This window comes from Belonocnema kinseyi, chromosome 4, assembly GCF_010883055.1.
Source record: "Belonocnema kinseyi isolate 2016_QV_RU_SX_M_011 chromosome 4, B_treatae_v1, whole genome shotgun sequence".
NCBI classification, from domain to species: domain Eukaryota; kingdom Metazoa; phylum Arthropoda; class Insecta; order Hymenoptera; family Cynipidae; genus Belonocnema; species Belonocnema kinseyi.
The window spans coordinates 675306-694209 of NC_046660.1; the positions used below are offsets into that span (position 1 = coordinate 675306).

General features: G+C 27.4%; 1 protein-coding gene across 1 annotated transcript in view; it reads left to right on the forward strand.

Annotated features, from left to right (window-relative positions):
* Positions 1-18904, forward strand: part of LOC117171647 (extracellular serine/threonine protein CG31145) — a 246669-nt gene that overhangs the window by 159672 nt on the left and 68093 nt on the right. Inside the window, exon 3 of the mRNA XM_033359143.1 lies at positions 13219-13297. Within this exon, the coding sequence (XP_033215034.1) occupies positions 13219-13297 (79 nt within the window). The remainder of the gene's footprint in view (positions 1-13218; positions 13298-18904) is intronic.

Genomic DNA, 18904 nt, shown 5'->3' on the forward strand with positions numbered 1-18904 from the left:
AAAGTGCGATAGCTCAGGGTGTTTCTCGCACCACAGAGCATGCAGCCGTGCCATGTAATCCCGTTCACGGGCCACACTCGCATCGTAGCAGTCTAGCAAGTCTTGATTCAGTTGCTCCGTCCACCCAAAGGTCACTAGATCCCGCCGATCCATCGCACTGAATCCATTTTCATTGGCTCCCCCAGCTCTAGATTGGTCGGCATTGTTGGCCGACCCATTGTCGTGAGCCCTGCGCGTACTGTTGTTTTGAACCGCACTTACTACAACTATGTTTGGTCTTGTCATTGTTGTTCCCACGAGAAGCTAGGGAAAGGGTTTCGTCCATCCTCGTAGAGCCCCGCATGCAAGGATAAGGCTCTTTACTCTGAGAGGTCGCCCGGTATCCCAGAGTCACCGTTCTAGACACCTCACCCAGGTGCCATTCAGCTTTCGGCACGGTTTTCACACCTCCGCTTGGGGGTTAATTCCTTCGGGACCACCCCTGGACAATTGTCCGCGACTGCCTATTTATTTTTGTAACCATATTCAGCAGAAACCCTTGGTACAGGGACCCTCTATCCGCAACCCGAGGACGCGTTCGTTGGCTTTGTCATAGGCCCTTAGGTTTGATTCTAGAGGAATCAAAACTGAACCGAATATGTATATATTAATTTAAAATTCAATTTTTGCTTACGCGTTTTGTATTTTTTCAAATTCTATGCACATTTTCAGAAAAAGCGTCAAAATGTGAGTCATTATTTTTTTTTCCAATGTAGAATTACATTTTTATATCGCCTTCCTTATTTTTGAAAACGTACGCTTGGAAAAAAATTCTCGTTAAATTTTCTACGTACCTTATGACGTTTTTTAAACAGACTCGAAATATAAATTTATACATATATATATAATTAAAAATTTTTCATAAGGAAAACCGCAGGATTTCGCCGGGAGTGGGTGCTAATCTGGAAAATTACACCCGCTCCCAGCGAAATCGCGCTAAAATTTCAGCTACAACCACATCTCACGACCGTGAGTTATTTTAAATATTATTTTTGCGAACGCTTTTTGTATTTTTTCAATTACTGTGAACATTAAAAAAACATGCGTTACCTAGAAATATTTTATTTGAAATTTTTGCTATTTTTAATTCAAAAAATAAGCTTCAAAATTTAAATGTTAAAAATAATTTTTGAAACTAATATTTTATTGTTGTATTTGTAATCAATAAAATATATTTATAAAAAATTCTAATTGTTAAAATTCGGGAATTTTACAATTCGTATATTTTATAAATCGGCAATTTTCTGTCGAGAATTTTCCAATTCGGTAATATTATAAACTGTCGGGAACTTTAATATTCGGGAATTTCCCAATTCCGTAATATTATAAACTGTCGTAAATTTTATTATTCGGAAATATCCCAGTTCGGGAATTTTATAATTCTAAAATTTTATTATTCGAGAATTTTATTATTCGGGAATTTTCCAATTTGTTATTTTTATTTTTCGGCACTTTTATTATTGGCGAATTTTATTTTTCGGCAATTTTCCAATTCGGTATTTTTATTTTCCGGTAATTTTATTATTCGTGTATTTTATTATTTGGGAATTTTCCAAAGCGGTATTTTTATGTTTCGGCAATTTTATTATTCGCTAATTTGATTATTCGGGAATTTTCTAATTCGGGAATTTTACTGTTTCGGAAATTTTATTTTTCAGGATTTTTCAGTCGTCCCAATTATCCGAGTAAAAAATAAATGTGTAAAATTATTTTCATTTTTTTTTTACTCGCTACATCCACACGAATTGAGATATCGTGTTTATAATTTGAAAGATTAAATAATAAGCACTAAATAAAGTTTTTATACGTCAATATGTTTACAATTTCGAAAAAATTTTATTTATAAATTAATTAAATATGAGATTACCACTAAAGTTGTAGCATTTTGCAAATCACGTGAAAAAAATCGGTTATGAATTTTTTTTGGCGTTCACTATGGCGAAACGCTATCGCTTTTAAACTTTCGAATATAGGAAATATATGACACGTGATCTCTACTTTATCGACGTTAAAAGTTTATTTTTTTCTCCGCTAGAAATTGCTAAAAATTCTCCAAAAATAATGACAGGTTACGTGTGTGTAGATATTTTTTTGTTTATTTGCAAAGAATTTGCAAATTTTATTGTTTATATTTATTTTTAATCATCTTTAGACGATTTATAAACATTTAGATGTACACAAGTGTTCCTTAGTACTTTTTATTTAACTTTTCAAACTCTAAACACGATATCTCAATCCATGTGGAATTAATGAGCATTGGCCTGGACGTTTGGCCAGGGGAGAGGAAAACTGCAGAAAAGTACCTCCACAAGCCGGCCGGTTTTTCGATAATCGGGTTTGAAGGTAGACATTCGGCAAAAGATTTGGTAGAAACAACTAAAAAGTTAGTTGCATCAAAAAACCTTTGACTGAATCAACCAAAACTTTAGTTGATCATATAACAATGCATATTTGGTTGATTCAACGAAATTTTGGTTGAATCAAACTTTTTTCCGAGGGTAAATTCTGAGTAGTGCGACAACTTTTTTTTTGTTTTTCATTTAAATCTAATTGAATTAAAAGTACCCAATAATAAAAATCCTACTATTTTTAGTTGACACTCAAATGTTTTTGATTGCTAGTTCATCTTTTGAATACCATTGTTGTTACCCAGACATTAAATCAAAAGAATATTTACCATCTCAAAACTCTCACTGTATTATCTTTTTCGGATCAAAATAGGTTAATAATTTAACTACTTGGTTGAGAATTTATTATTTTGTTGAAAATCCACCTTATTGGAAAATTATTTTATGAAAATTAGTATTTTTGTATCGAAAATTTAAATATTATGGTAAAAAGTTCAACTATTTGATTCAGAATAGACCTTTTTGTTGAAAATTCATGTATTTGGTTCAAATTTTGTTGTTGCTTGATAAATCAACAATCTGACTGAATTAGATTGAATTCTTAGTTTTTTACATGATTGGAACCCGAAATATCTCTTTTTATCAAAATGAATAATCCTGAAAGCATTACATCTATTATTTGATTAAAAATTTTTTCTTTCTTGAATGGAAAACTTTTAATGCTCAAAAATCGACCTTTTTCGTCGAAAATTCGCCTTTTTGGTTTGCAGATTTCTTTCTTTTGGCAGAAATTTCATATTTTTGATTGCAAATTTAACAATCGGGTTAAAAAAGAACCATTTTGAAACTGAAAATTCACCTATTCCATTTTTTGTTAATAATTTGTCATTTTTAGCTGAAAAATGAACTATTTATTTAAAAGTTTATGTATTTTGTTAAAACTTTATCTTTTTTGATAGTAAATTTATGTTTTTGACAATTCATCTCATTTGTAGAAATTTTGACTTTTTTCTTTAAAGTTCTACTATTTTACTGTAAAGTTTAATTATTTTGTTAAAGGTCAACTTTTATTTTGAAAATTTATATTTGCCGAGTTTAAATTCAATTGTTTGGTTAAAATTTTGTTTAATTCTTGACAGCAAAACCTTTCCTTGGTTGAAAACTCGATTTTTTCAACGAAATTTCGCCTTTTTTTAAACTTATCTCTTTTTTCAAAAACTTAATCTTTTTGCTTAGAAATTTAACTATTTGGTTGAAAATTTATTATTGAAAATGAAATATAACCTATTCCATTTTCTCTTGAACATTTTTCCATTATACCTGAAAATTTGGCTAATTACTTGAAAATTTATTTAATTTCTTGAAACTTTGTTTTCCTTGTTCAATTAATCTACTGTTGACATTCAACTGTTTGGTGGAAAATCCCGTTTTTTTCTTGAAAATTCAGTTGTTGTGTTAAAAATTGGTTTGTTTTTATTTTTTTCCGGAGTTTAACTATTTTTCAACCCAATGTATTCATTTGGTTCAGAATCAACTTTTTTCTTGAAATATGTTATTTTTTAATTTAAAATTATTTGGTTGCGAATTTATCCGTTTTGTTAATAATTAATCTGTTTGGTTGAAAATTCATATTTCAGGATTAACAATTAAATTATTTAGTTAAAAATCGTCTTTTTGGCTTAGAAATTTAACAATTTAGTTAAAATGTTTTTTCTTTCTTGACTGGACAAGTTTTTTTTATTGCAAATTTATCAAGTTTTTCGTTGAAAATTCGGCTTTTTGATCTCAAAATGCATTTCTTTTGGCAGAAATTTCATCTTTTTCGTTAGAAATTCAAATATTTTGTTGAAAATTAACTTCCTTTAAATTCAAGTATTTTGTAGAAAGTTCGACGTTTGGTTTTAAAATTAACTTTTTTTGGAATAAATCAAATTCTAATATTTCTTATTTATAATTCCAATTTTTTTTTAATCTAACCATTTTGTTGAACATTATTGTTTAAAATGAATTTTTGTGAATATTCACATTCTGGGGTAGAAAATTAAACTTTTTTGTTGAAAATTCGTATTTGCAGATTGAAAATTGAACTACTTGGTGACACATCTTCTTTCTTTTTTTTAAATGTATTGTTTTAAATTCAAATTTGTTGTAGAAAATTGTAATAATTTAATTTTTTTTCGCTGAAGAATTAATTTTTTTTTTTTGGTTGAGGATTAAAAATATTGTTAAAAATCCAGCGCTCCTGTTTAGAAACTTATTTGCTTGGTTGAAAGTTTAAATGCTTTATTCAAAATTAACTTCTTTGATTGAATTAAACTTATTTTTATTTAGAATTTAAATCTTTTTAGGTTAAAATTTCAATTAAAATATTTTTGTATTCATTTTGTAACCTTCTTTGGTTTTTAATTTGAGAACTTTGTTCAAAGTTGGACTACTTAGTAAAAAAATTAATTTTTGTTGAAGATCCATCCCTTTAGTTGCAACTCTAACTTGCTTGTTCAAAGCTTTTTTTGAAAACTGACTTTTTTAACTGTTTGGTAGAAAATTAATCTTTTTTGATTGAAAATTCAAATATTTGGTTAAAAATTCATCTATTTTGTTAAAAATTAAATACTCTTACTTCTAATGTTAGGAATTCAAATCATTTTAAATTGAACACATGAGAATGACAACTAGGTGAAGACCAGTTGTAGTTGGCCCCTCAATCATATTCTTTTACTTGTAATTTAGGTGCCAAAAGCTAAAACCAAAATCTTATCCAAAATTTGAATCCAAAATTCTTTCCAAAACTTTTTAATTTGCACGTATCGAGTCTAGTTTAAAGTAAATTACTGATTAGATTTATTAAATTGCCCACTGATATGACTCAAACGATTTTTCCGATAAAGCGATTTTTTGCAAAAATGACGGCGAGCGTGTCATAAATTTTCACTAAAGCTAGGAGCGCGTGACTCGTGCTAAGAATTTTTCGCCTCGCAAAAATAATGGATGGTAAGCCTTAGCTTGTACGTGCACTTTTATTAAATTTCTCATGCAATTCGTGACGAAACGTGTGCTAATTCCTGGCACCGCAGAGAATCAATGTGGATCTTTAAACACCATTTTCTAACTTATATTTACAAAAATAAGCTCTAAATAAAAAACAATTTAAAAAAAGTTACGTAAGTTTAAAAAAAGACTCATTACAACACATATTTTTTATGTCAAGAAATTTTAGTTTAAACTTTTTTTAAATGATTCTAGTTAAGTATTTTATTATTAAAAATATTATTAAAATATTATTAAAAATATTTTTAGACTAGTTTTTTTTTTCATTTTTAATTTAATCAATAAATAGTTGCATATTAGACAAAAAAGATTAAATTTCGAAACAAAAAGACTAATTTACTACAAATGGGTTGAATTTTCAAATTAGAAAGACAAATTTTCAATCGAGAAAGATTTTACAGTTAATAGATAAAAAAAAATTTATCCAAGATGTTGAATTTTCAACCAAATAGTTAAATTTTCTACCACAAAGATGAATTTTTATATAAAAAGATTAATTTTGTAACAAAAAAGAGGAATCTTCAACAAAATATATAAATTTTTAACCGAATAATTTATTTTTCAACCATAAGAAGTTTAATTATTTAGCAGAAAATAAGAATTTTAAACAAAATATGTACGTTTTTGATCAAACAGTGGAATTTTTTACCAAGAAGATTAATTTTCTACCAAAAAATATCACATGATCTTATTAGAAATTTCATTCAACTAATTTTAGGTTTATATTTTCTCGTTTCTAAACATTTTTAACTAAATATTTGAATGTTTAAACTAAAAAAGAGCACTTTTATTTCTAAAAAGTAGTTTAAATTTTCATTGAGGAAAAATAATTTTCTGTGAAAAAAACAAACTTTCTACAAAAAAGTTTAATTTTATACAAAATAGTTCAATTTTGTACCAACTAACTTAATGTTCAAGCCTATTAGAAGAATATTTTATAAAACAGTTAAATTTTCAACCCAAGAATATAAATTTTCAACAGAAAACTTAATATACAACCAATCAGTTAAAAGTTTCACAAAATAGTTAAAATACAGTTTAAAAAATCAATTTTACCAAAAGGAATTTTTATCATAAATAAATGAATTTGCAACAAAAAATGTAATAGTTTATATTGCGACTGAAAAATTTGAATTTAAAATAAAAAAACAGTTGAATTCTACTATCGAAAACGAATAAAAACAAGCTTAAACCCTCAAATAAAACAGATTAATTTTCAATCGAAAAAATTAATTTTTGGTCAAGAAAGTTAATTTTTTACCAGAAAAAGTGAATTTTGAACAATAATAAGCATTTTGATTTTTTACATTTTTATCTAAATAGTTTAAACAATGGACATGATGTTAGACCAAATTTTATTAGATTAATTTTTACCATATGTTTTTTTTGTTTTCTAATTTCTGAAGTAAATAGTTTATTTTTGAAACTAAAAAAGAGCCATTTTTACCCAAAAATGGAATAATTCAATTTTCATTAGGGAGAAATAATTTTTCATTAAAAAATTAATTTCATTATATACCAAATAGTTGAATTTAATACCAAGTTACTTCATTTTGAAGCCAACCAAATAAAGAACTATTAAACAAGTTGTTAACTGTCAACCAAGGGGTTTAATTTCCAAACAGAAAAACTAATTTTGAACAAAATGGAATAATTTTTGCGACCAAACTGTTGATTTTTCGAGACAAAAAGCCTAATTTTTTTACAAAACAGCGAAATTTTTAACTCGAAAAAGTGGAAAAAAATTTTAAACCAAGAGAAAAATTACTTCGCACCAGAATTATTAATCTTCTACCAAAAACAATCGACTTTTAAGAAAGTTATTCGACTTTCGATCTAATATTTAATATTTTATCAAAAAGTATTTAATTTAGAATAAAAAACGGTTATTTTTAACTATCAAAAATTCATTAAAAAATCATACAAGCATTTGTAAATGAATAGTTGAATTCTCAACCAAGAAGATTAATTTTCTTCCCAAAAATATAATTTTTTACGAATTAAATAAATTTTTAATTAAATAATTTGAAGAATGAATATAATGTTAGTCCACATTTTATTTCATTAATTTTTATTTAAAATTTTTATCGTTTCTACAATTTTTTTTAATTTTCTACAAAACAGTTTAATTTTGTACTGAATAGTTGAATCGCTTACCAAATTATTTAATTTTCAAGCAAAGGAGACGAATTTTCTATAAAAGGGTTGAATTTTCGACAAAATGGTTCAATTTTAAGTTAAAAACATTAATTTTGAAATTAAAGAAAAACGAATTTTCAACTAAAATGATCAATCTTTAACAAAAAAGAAGAACTTTTAAAATGTAGTTCAACTTTCAACAAAATGCAAATATTTACAACCAAATTGTTAATTTTCGAGCCAAAAAGGTAAAAAAAAAGGCTAATTTTCTGTAAAACAGTGGAATTATTAACGCAAAAATTTGAATTTTCATTAAAAGAGTTAAGTAATTATTAACCAAAAAGTAATTAATTCTAAACCAAAAATTTGCATTTTTAACCACAGAAAGGAAATTTCTTCAGAAAGAGATAAATTTTCAAGAAAATAGTTTGATTGTTAATAAAAATAATGTTCTGTCAAGAAAAATATTTTTATTTAATTGTCGAATTTCCTAGCATAAAGATGAATAGTGGAATCTTTAACCAAGATGATTAATTTTATACCAAAAAAGAACATTTTTTAAACAAAATATATACCTTTTTAACTATATAATTGAATTTTCTACCAAGAAGGTCAATTTTTGATCAAAGAGTAAATTTTTGTTGACAAATTGAATAAATTTCCCATTAAATAGTTTTGATCAATAGATATGATGTTAAACCAAATTTGATTCTATTAATTTTTAGTTTAGTTTTACCTTTATTAAAATTTTCAACTAAATAGTTAAATTTTTAAATTAAAAAGGAGAAATTTTCTTCCAAAAATGAAATAGTTACATTTTCAATTAGGATCATTAGTTTTCGAATGAAAAAGATGAATTTTCTACAAAAAAGTTTAATTTTGTAGCAAATAGTAGAGGCAAATAAAGGAAGGAGAAGTAGAGGACGTGATGGGAAATAAGGGTAGGGTAAGTAGGACAAGTGGTGGCAAATGAGGGGAGGATAAGTAGGGGAAGTAAGGGGATAGTAACAGGGAAGATGAAGAGAAATAAAGGAATGTAAATAGAGGAAATGACAAGAGGGGAAGTAGGGGAAACTAAAGGAAGGAAAATTAGGGGATGTGAGTTAAAATAAGGATAGTGATGTTGGAGAAGTGGTGGAAAATGAGGAGAGAGGAAGTAGGGGGAATTAAAGAAAGAAGAATTAGTGGGTGTAAGTTAAAATGAGGATAGGGGATATTGGAAAAGTGGTGGTAAATGTGGAGAGGTCAAAAAGGGGAAGTCAGGGGAACAGAACTAGAGAAAGTGAAAGGAAATTATAGGGATAGAGGAATAAAGGAAGGTAAGTAGGGTAAATTAGGTAGGGGAATTATTGGGTGATGAAGGAAGCGGAAGCAGGGGATAAGACAGGAAATGATTGTAGGAGAAGTAAGATAAGTGACAGGGAGAAGTGAGAGTAAGTGAGTGAAGGGGGGGGGGAGGAACATTAGGGGGAGGAAGTGGTGGGAGTCTACTTAGGGGAAGTGAAATGAAATGAAGGAAGTTAAGTAGCAGAAATGTCGAGAGAGGGGGGTAGGGGAATTAGAGGAAGGAGAGATAGGGATGTGAGAGAAAAATGAGAGTGAGTGAATTATGAGAATTGGAAAATAAGGAGAAGGGAAGTATACGAAGTGAGAGGAGTGGAAGAAAATGCTATGGATAGAGAGAGTCAGGGGAAATAAAGAAAGTTAAGTAGGGTAAATTAAGGAGTGGAGATAATGGAAAAGAAAAGAAGCGGAAGTAGAGGACGTAAGATGAAATGAGGATAGGGGAAGTAGGACAAGCCATAGGAAATGAGGCAAGGATAAGTAGGGGAAGTGAAGAGAGCGTAACTAGGGGAAGTGAGGGGAATGGAGAGGGGTAATGTACATAGAGAAATATATGGTGAGAGCATCCAATATGGCAGATCAAAATACCAAAAGTTGCGTAATTTAAATGAAAGTGAGTATTAAAGGGGTTTTTAGGTCGCTGATGACGAATCCGTGTTCAAAATTCAGAAATTCAAAATGGCGGATCCAAAATGAAACAATTACTTGATTCCACCAATTGCCTGGCTACAAATATCTTTTTTTTTATATACTCACTAAATTTTTAAAAATAATTTCTTTTACTGTTTGAAAAAATTAATAATCTAAATTGATGGTTCAGATTCAACCAAAAACTTCTGGATAATTGTTCCTGCAAATTACCCTTTTTTGATTGATTTGACTGGGCTAACTAAGGCGATATAAAAGCATTCTTACAGATTATTTAGAATATAGTATGTGCAATACTTGATATATAATTCGAATTAGTATCGAATGTCAAAAGCGATCGTGAGGTGATTGTCTGGTTTTACTTAGGTTTCCAGAACCGCAACTAATAATTAGCAGCAACGCTACGTCAAGAATTGAAAATTAACGCCAACCCTCTCTAAGACCTTCATCATGTTCCTTAACACAAAGATGGTCGTTTCTAAGCACTTAATAATTAAATATGTCTGGCATGTACTTGAAATATAATTTATAATGACGCTAGGCAAGATACAGTTTGTCCGATGAGAACGAACCTAGTAAATAGAATTTACGAAGTGCATCTCCCTAGCGTAGCTCCACGCTTAGGAAAACGGTAATTGTGAACCGTGTACTGAACCCGCGAACTTTGAACCGTTAATGCTTCAACTGTTAATAATAATCTTAATAATTATAATAATAATAATAATTTAGGTGCTGAATTTTATTATGCGATTTTTCCCATAATTATTCAAACTTGGGAACATTTTAGATAAAAAATCCTGAACGCAGCTAGAAAAAAAAATTTGAAAAATAAATGAAAAAGGGTTAATAATTTGAACAATTAAGTTGGCCTCCACATATTACGTGCTAATTTCCTAATCAAGAAATACAATTTTTAATGCGCACCTAAAACATTAAATGCCAATGCTAATAACAACAACAAAGGAATGGTTGCATTTTCAACGAAATATTTTAATCTTCAAGCTAAAAAGACACTTTTTTAGAAGACATTTAAATTTTGAACCTGAAAAGGTAATATTTTTGGCCAAAAAGTTTATTTTAAATGAAAAGAAGTCAATTTTTAATTCAAAATGACCTTTGAAAATATAATTAAACCTTCAACAAACTAATTGAATTTTTAGACGAGAAGTTTATTTTTTTACGGAAAGAAAAGTTGTAAACAAAGTACGTGCATTTTTAAATGAAAAAAGATAAGTTTGCAACCAAAATGGTATGATGAAATTTTTAATAAACTAATTTTAAAAAATACCAATCATTTGAATTCAACGAAAAAATGATAATTCTTAGCAATTTAGTTGAACTCTCAACCAAAACAAAATTAATTTTTAACAAACAAATAAAATTTTCTATCTAAATAGATAATTTTTCATTAAAATACATTGATTTTCTGCTAAATATTTTTAATTTCATCTTAACAGGTAACCATTGTTTAACATAAATTAAAAAGCTACATTTTTAAGTAAGAAAATGTAATTTTGAACAAAAAATCTAATTTCTACAAAAATAATTAAATTTTTAAATAAATACTTTTATTTTTAATGAAACTAGTTTAATTTTTAACCGAAAATGTGAATTTTTAACAAAGAAAATTAATTTGTCTACCCAAGTAGACAAATTTTCAACGTAAAGGGAAACATTTTTAAGCAATAATGAAAAAGTTAAATTTCCAGATAAAGAAATTTAATTTTTAACAACAAAGAAACAGTTTTCATCAAAATAATTGAATTTTCAAAAAAATAGTTTAATTTAAAAAAAAGGAATTTCAACGAAATAATTAAATTTTCAAATAAATAATGTAATTCTTGACCAAACTAATTTAGTTTTCTACCGAAAGTGTGATTCTTCAATAAACAAGATTAATTTTCTACTAGAATAAATCAATTTTCATCAAAATAGATGAATTTTCTTCAAAATAGTTAAATTTTCAAATAAATAATTTAATTTTTACCAAACTAGTTAAAGTTTGAATTAAGTAGTTGTTTAAAAAGATGGATTTTCAGCATAGCATGGAATAGTTAAATTCTAAGATGATATTAATTTTCATCCAAAGAAAAAAAAATTTACAACAAAATTGTTAAATTTTCATACATAGAAATAAATTTTCACCGAAAAAGATGAATTTATAATCAAATAGTTGAATTCCTCACTAAAAAGATCAATTCTTTAACCGAAAATGTATAGTTACATATTTATTAAAAAAATTAAACGAATTTTCAACAAAATAGTTCAATTTTATACAAAAAACATGAATTTGTAACGAATAAACTGAATTTTCAAGAAAAGAGTTTAAAGTTCTACCAGAGAGCTTAATTTTCAACCAAAAATTTGATTTTTTAACCAAGAAGATTAATTTTTCATGTGCAAAAAAATTAATTGTTAACAAGATGCATTGATTTTTCACCAAATACTTAAACTTTAATCTGAAAAAGATGAATTTAAGAACAAATAATTGAATTTTTCAATAAAAAAGTTCAATTTTCAACTGAAAGTGGAATGGTTAAAATTTTAGTGAATAAATTAATTTTGAACTAAAAATGAAACGATTTTTGAACCAAATATTTCAAGTTTCAAGCAAAGAGATAAATCTTCAACCAAAAAGTGAATTTTCAAACAATAAGTTTAATTTTCTACAAAAAAGACGAATTTTCAACAAAATACATGAATTTAAAAAAATATATATTTTAAACGTAAAATACAATTGTTAAATTTCCAGTTCAAAAAATGAATTTTTTTCCAAAAAAAAAATAATTTCAAACAAAATAGTGAAATTATTCACAAAAAAATTAATTGTTAGCAAAGGAGTTCAATTTACAACCAGGCAGTTGAATTTTAGACCAAAACATTTTTAACCAAATAATTGCATTTCGAACAAAATAATTAAATTTTCAACTAAATAGTAAATAAATAAAAATAGTAACCAAAACAGATAAATTTCGAAACAAAAATATAGTAGTAGACTTTTCAAGAACAAAAAATTAGGTTTTTTTACAAAATTGGTTATTTTTTTAAAATCTCTTCTATTAATTCAATTCTAATTGAATTAGAAAAAAGAGAAAGAGGAGAAGTTTCTTAAAACCATGGAAAAAATAAGAATTCATTTAAAATGGGAAATTTAATAAAAAAGTATTCTCATACTAATATTAAATAGTTTTAACTCATTATTAATTGTTCGACTGAGGTTTATATAACATTTTATTTATATTTCGCATTCAAAAATACGAAGTGAGGCAATTTTTGTATTAAATGAAATGTGGGGGGGGGGGGTCACAAAAATGTCACAAGACGGAGGGGTGTATCAAAAATCACTAAAAATAGCTATAATGACTGAAAATGTGTAGTAGCTAAATTTTATAATTCCAAAATTGAAAGTTAATGAAAGCAGAAAAATGAGGAAATTTGAAATCACCGAAATTTTTTGATCCCCGCTTTTCTATAATTACCAAAATTTCAAAACCCGAATTTTTGAAACCCCTGAATATAAATTTTTTGAAAAGATAAAATATGTTTTAATTTTCTTTTAATTGAAGAAATTTATTTTTACCACTTTAATAAAAAGAACTAATCGCCTTATTGTTCACTTTTAATCATGTTTAAAACTATTATTATTTTACAGACGAGAAGACGGGTGGAACACAACTCAAATTAATTATAGACTACGAGAACCACACCCAGGCACTTTTCAAGCCAATGAGGTACGTACAATTCTGATCGAACTAAAAAAGTAAAGTTAAACTCTTCTATAGCGCCGATTTTGGGGCTAACCGTGGGTGGGAACTTACTCATTATAGCCACTTCCGCTTTTGTTTGTTCACGCCTGAATGCTCGCTTGAGTGAGAACTGCAGACTCCGTGCACCCCGCGCAGCTCCTGTTACACACACCTGCGGTGCGGAGTCAATTCTCGGAAGGGCTATAGAAGGGAGGGCTATTGAAGGGTCTCACTGTAATTATATTAGTAGACTTCACATTCTTTCTCCTATGTCCCTCTTTTGCCCTTTTTCAAAGACTGCTCTTTTTCTCATGTTTTTAAGAAATTTTCCCTTTTTCTGATTTTTTTCGCCGAGGTGCGAACTTAATTAATATGACCGAATAAAAAAATTTAACTTTTTTTTGTTAAAATTTTGTTTGTTGAAAGTTCTACTCTTATGTTTTTGGTTCATAACACAGCCAACCAAAAAAAAATGTTTGTCCGAGTCTGGAGCTTAGACCATGTTTACTATATGTTTTAGGGTTGCTGATTCCGAATCCGAGGTCCAAAACCCCCCAGCACGTCAGGGTTCTGATAGAACCTCAAAAATACTCATAATTTTGGTTTTGATTTTGGGGGGTCAGACCATTTGTATTACATGTTTTCGGGGTCGCCGAATCCGAATCTGAGGTCCAAAAAGTCCCAGAAAGTCAAGTGTATACAATTCATTTATTTAGTCATTCATTTATTATTTTCAAGCATTCCACAAATTCAAATTGTTTTGCCTAAAGCCCTTGTAAGAATTATATGATGTAAAAAATACGATCGAGCAACCTCCTCGCGCTGTACATTGGGTAGCACTAATACCGACGGTCCTGCATACCTTTGTTTTGTGATTACCTTTGTGTTTTGTGTTAGATTTCGAGGTATTTTGAAGGTTATGTCGAAACCCTGACATGCTGGGGTTTTTTGGACATCGGATTCAGACCCAGTAACCCCAGAAAATTTAATAAACATGGTCTGACCCCCCGGAATAAGAAAAAATTATGAGGTTGTTTGAGGTTATGTCAGAACCCTGACGTTCTGGAGTTTTTTGGACCTTGGATTAGGATTCAGCGACTCCGAAAAGCGACTTAGATTGTTTTTCCGGGTCTAGAACAGGAAAAAGAAATTAGAAAAAAATTTTACGAGGTTTTTTGAGGTTATGCCAGAACCCTGACGTGCTGGGGTTTTTTGGATCAAGGATTAGGATCTAGCAACCCCAAAAACATATAATAAAAATGGTCTGTTTTCCGGGTCTAAACCCGCAAAAAGATACTCGGATAAAATTTTATTGAGGATTTTATGTTACGTCAAAACCCTAACATGCTGGGATTTTTTTTGGATCTTGGGTTCGGAATCAACGACCCCAAAAACATAATAAACATGGTCTGTTTTCCGGGTCTAGACTCCCAAAAATATATTCGAAAAAAATTTTATGAGGTTTTTAGATTATGTCAAAAACCAAACATGCTAGGGTTTTTTGGACCCCAAAAACATATAATAAAAATGGTCTGTTTTCCGGGTCTAAACCCGCAAAAAGATACTCGGATAAAATTTTATTGAGGATTTTATGTTATGTCCAAACCCTAACATGCTGGGATTTTTTTGGATCTCGGGTTCGGAATCAGCGACCCCAAAAAACATAATAAACATGGTCTGTTTTCCGGATCTAGACTCCCAAAAATATATTCGAAAAAAATTGTATGAGTTTTTTAGATTATGTCAAAAACCTAACATGCTAGGGTTTTTTGGACCTCGGATTCAGAATCAAAGACCTCAAAAACATATAATAAACATGTTCTAACCCGCGGAATAACAAAAAATTCTGAGGTTTTTTGAGCTTATGTCAGAACCCTTACCTCCAGGGATTTTTGGACCTAGTATTCGGATTCAGGGACCGCAAACATATAATAACATGGTCTGTTTTCAGGATCTAGACCAGGGAAAAGATATTCGAAAAACAATTTGAGGATGTTTTTGAGGTTATGTCATAACCATAACGTGTTGAGGGTTTTTTGACGTCAGATTCGGATTCAGCGACCCCAAAAACATAGAGTGAACAGGGTCTGATATCCAGACGCGGAAGAAGATTTTTTTTATGTGGCTTTGTAATTCATGCCATTTGGTTAAAGATTCTACCAGTGGCTTAAAAACTGTATTCATTTGTTAAAAATTTTTCTCATTAGGTTAAAAATTTGAGTAATTTAGTAAAAAATTAATTTTTCTTGATTGAAAATTATGTTTTGGTTGACCATTCAACTCCCTTTTTTTTGTTTAAAATTAATTTTTTAATTGAAAGTTTAACTGTTCCATTGTTTATTGAAAATTGATATCTTTAATTCAAAAGTTCAATATCTTTTTTTACTAAAATATTATTCTTTGTTGAGAATTTAACTCTTTTGTTCAAAATTTAACTACTCGGTTCAAATTGAATCACTTTCTTTCAAATTAATATTTTCATCTCGAGGATTCATCATTTTAGCTGCAAATTAATTTCTTTGTTTGAAAGTTTACCTAGTTTGTTAATGATTTGTGTTTTTTTTTAGTTGAAAATTATTCTCATTGATTGAAAATTTGATTATTCCACTTTTGGTTGAAGATTTGTATTTTATAGTTAAAAATTCAACTATTTTCTTAAAAATTACTCTTTTTCTGGTTAAAAATTTAACTAGTTTGTAAAAAAAAATTTTTTGTAAATTATTGTTTATTGCTGGAAATTAAAATTTTTTTATTTTTTATTTTTTTTTTATTTTTTTTTATTTATTTTTTTATTTTTTTATTTTTTTATCTTTAATGTAAAAGTTGATCTTTTCTAGTTGGAAATTGAACTAGTTTGTTGAGAATTTGTGCTTTTTTGTTGAAAATTATTGTTATTAAGTGAAAATTGAATTATGACATTGTTCATTGAAGATTTTTATTTTCTAGTCAAAATTTAAATATTTCGTTAAACATTTTTTTTCTGGTTGAAAATTAATATTTTTATTTAAAAACTTAACAATAATATTTTTCATTGAGAATTGATATTTTTAATTGAAATGATGATGTTTTGTAGTTTAAAATTCAACTATTTGACTAAAAAGTGATTTTTTTGAGAAGATTATGAAACTATTTTAATAGAGAATTCAAATATTTGGTCGCAAATTTATTTCTTTATGTGTCGAAAATTCGACTATTGTGGTAAAAAATTCACCTTTTCTGTTGAAAATGCAACTCTTTGGCTGAAAATTAATTTTTTTGGTTGAGGCATAAAATATTTTGACGAAAATTTGTGTTTTTTGCTTGAAAATTAGTTTTTTAATTGAAAATTTAACTATTACATTTTTCATATTCATATTAATTATTTATCGTCTCGATATCCAGGAAAATTTCCTCGAAGAATAATATTAATAATAATATTATTTATTATTGAAATTTTAATAAAAACTTTAAAAATTTTTTAAAAGTATTGTTAAAATTTGCATTATTATAATTTATCTATTTTATTATCAATAATTTATTTATCAAGTACTTTAAATATCATAATCAAATTATTATTTAAATTCCTTTTGACCATTTATATCTTTAATTGAAAAGTAGACATTTCTTAGTTGAAAATTAAACCAGTTGGCTTTAAATTTATTTTTTTATCAAAGTTCATATATTCGGGTTCAAAATTCGACTGTTTTGCAGAATATGCTCGTCTTTTAGTTGTACTCTTAAACAATTTTAGTAAATAAATTAAAAAAATTTGGTTGAAAATTAACTTTTGAGATCAAAATTTCATTGTTTAGTTAAAAAAATTCGTCTTTTGGGTTTCAAGATTCTTCTCCTTTCTTAAAATTGTCACCTTTTTTGGTGAAAAAAAGGACCTTTGTTGGCAGAAAATTTTATTGTTTTAGTGAATTTCAAAATAATTTTTTTTTCAATTTTTTTTATTCTGAATAATGTATATTGCTCTTATCGAATAAAAAATGTATTAACATTTTTTTTTCATTTTATTTTTGTCATTAAATTTTTTTATATAAAACTCATCCTTTTTCATGGTAGACAAATAATCTTTTTTGTGTTTGTTTTAAAGTTCGATTATTTGGTTTAAAATTCCACTATTTTGTTAAAAATTAAATTACTTCGGTTCAAAATTCGACTATCTTGATCAATTTTCGCCTTTTTGAAATTGATTTTTTTGTTAAAACTTAATATTTTCACTTTCAGAATTTAATAGAAAATTGAACTATTTGGTTGAATATTAACTTGTTTATTGTAAATTCATATTTTGGGATTGAAAATTCAGCTTTTTTGTGCAAAAGACTCATCTTTTCGGCATAAAAATTAAACAATGTGGTAAAACGTTAAAATTTGGGTTTTCATTTAATAGTTTTTTTATTAAGATTTTCGTGTCAAAAGATTCAATCTTTATGTAGAAAAAATTAGCCTGTTTAGTTAAAAATTCACCTATATCCTAATTGAAAATTAACTTTTTTCTTGAAAATTCATCTTTTTAAAAGTAAACTGGTTTCTGAAATATTCGACTTTCTAGCCTAAACTTTTATATTATTAAAACTTTTATTATTATCTTATTATTAACTATTCTATCAAATATTTGGTGAAAAACTTAACATTGGTTAAACAATTAATTTTATTTTAAATAATTTATTTCCCGATTATTCCCTTATTTTCGGAAAAAATCACCTTATTTCTTCTGTTTTGTGAGAATTTAAAGCTGTCAGTCTGTCTTCGTAATAAACGAAAATAAAGTTCAATCTTAAACTAGAGTATTTTAAAACTTTTTAATTATAAGTGAAGAAAAGAGAAGATAATTGGTTCTTGTGTAAAGTTCGTAAAGAAATTTTCCTAAAAGAACTTAAAAGTTTAGATAAAATATTAAAAATTTTCAAGTCAGGAGAAAAATAATGGAAAGAAAAAACATTGTGATTGGCTCTTGCGGATTTAAGCTCTATTTCGCTGAGAAGAGCTTTTCGTATAAATACGAAAGCTGCAATTATTTTTGGTTTTTATCAATTTAATCGCGGTGGCTATTTAGCGGACGATTTCAAATTTCCTGACATTTCCCTGTTTTTCCGGGTCAAGTTTTTCAATTTTCCTGCTAAACTAAAAGTAACATATTCAAATTTGCCGCCAAACGCAATTTAGGAACAAATACCTGAATTTTCCACTAAAAAATCATCATTTTTAACAAAAAATGAAATAGGTTAACTTTAAATATAAAAAATTAATTTTTCCAAAAAAAATACGGATTTTCAACCAAATTGATAAATAATTGCATGTTTAACAAAAAAATATATTTATACCATGAAAGGTAAATTATCAACGAAGACTTGAATAATTAAATTTAAAGTGTTAGAAATTAAACTACCTTTAAAAAAAGGATTATATTTTTTAACAAACCGATGAAATTTCAACTAAAATTGTAAACCTTTAACTCAAATTGTTGAATTTCAAAGTAAAATGAAGAATTTTTAAACGAGAATATCATCTTTCAAAGAAAATATAATGTTGTATTAAAAAAAATCGATTTTTTAACAAAATGCTTGGGTTTTCAAAGAAATAGTTGAATTTTTAATTAAGACCCAT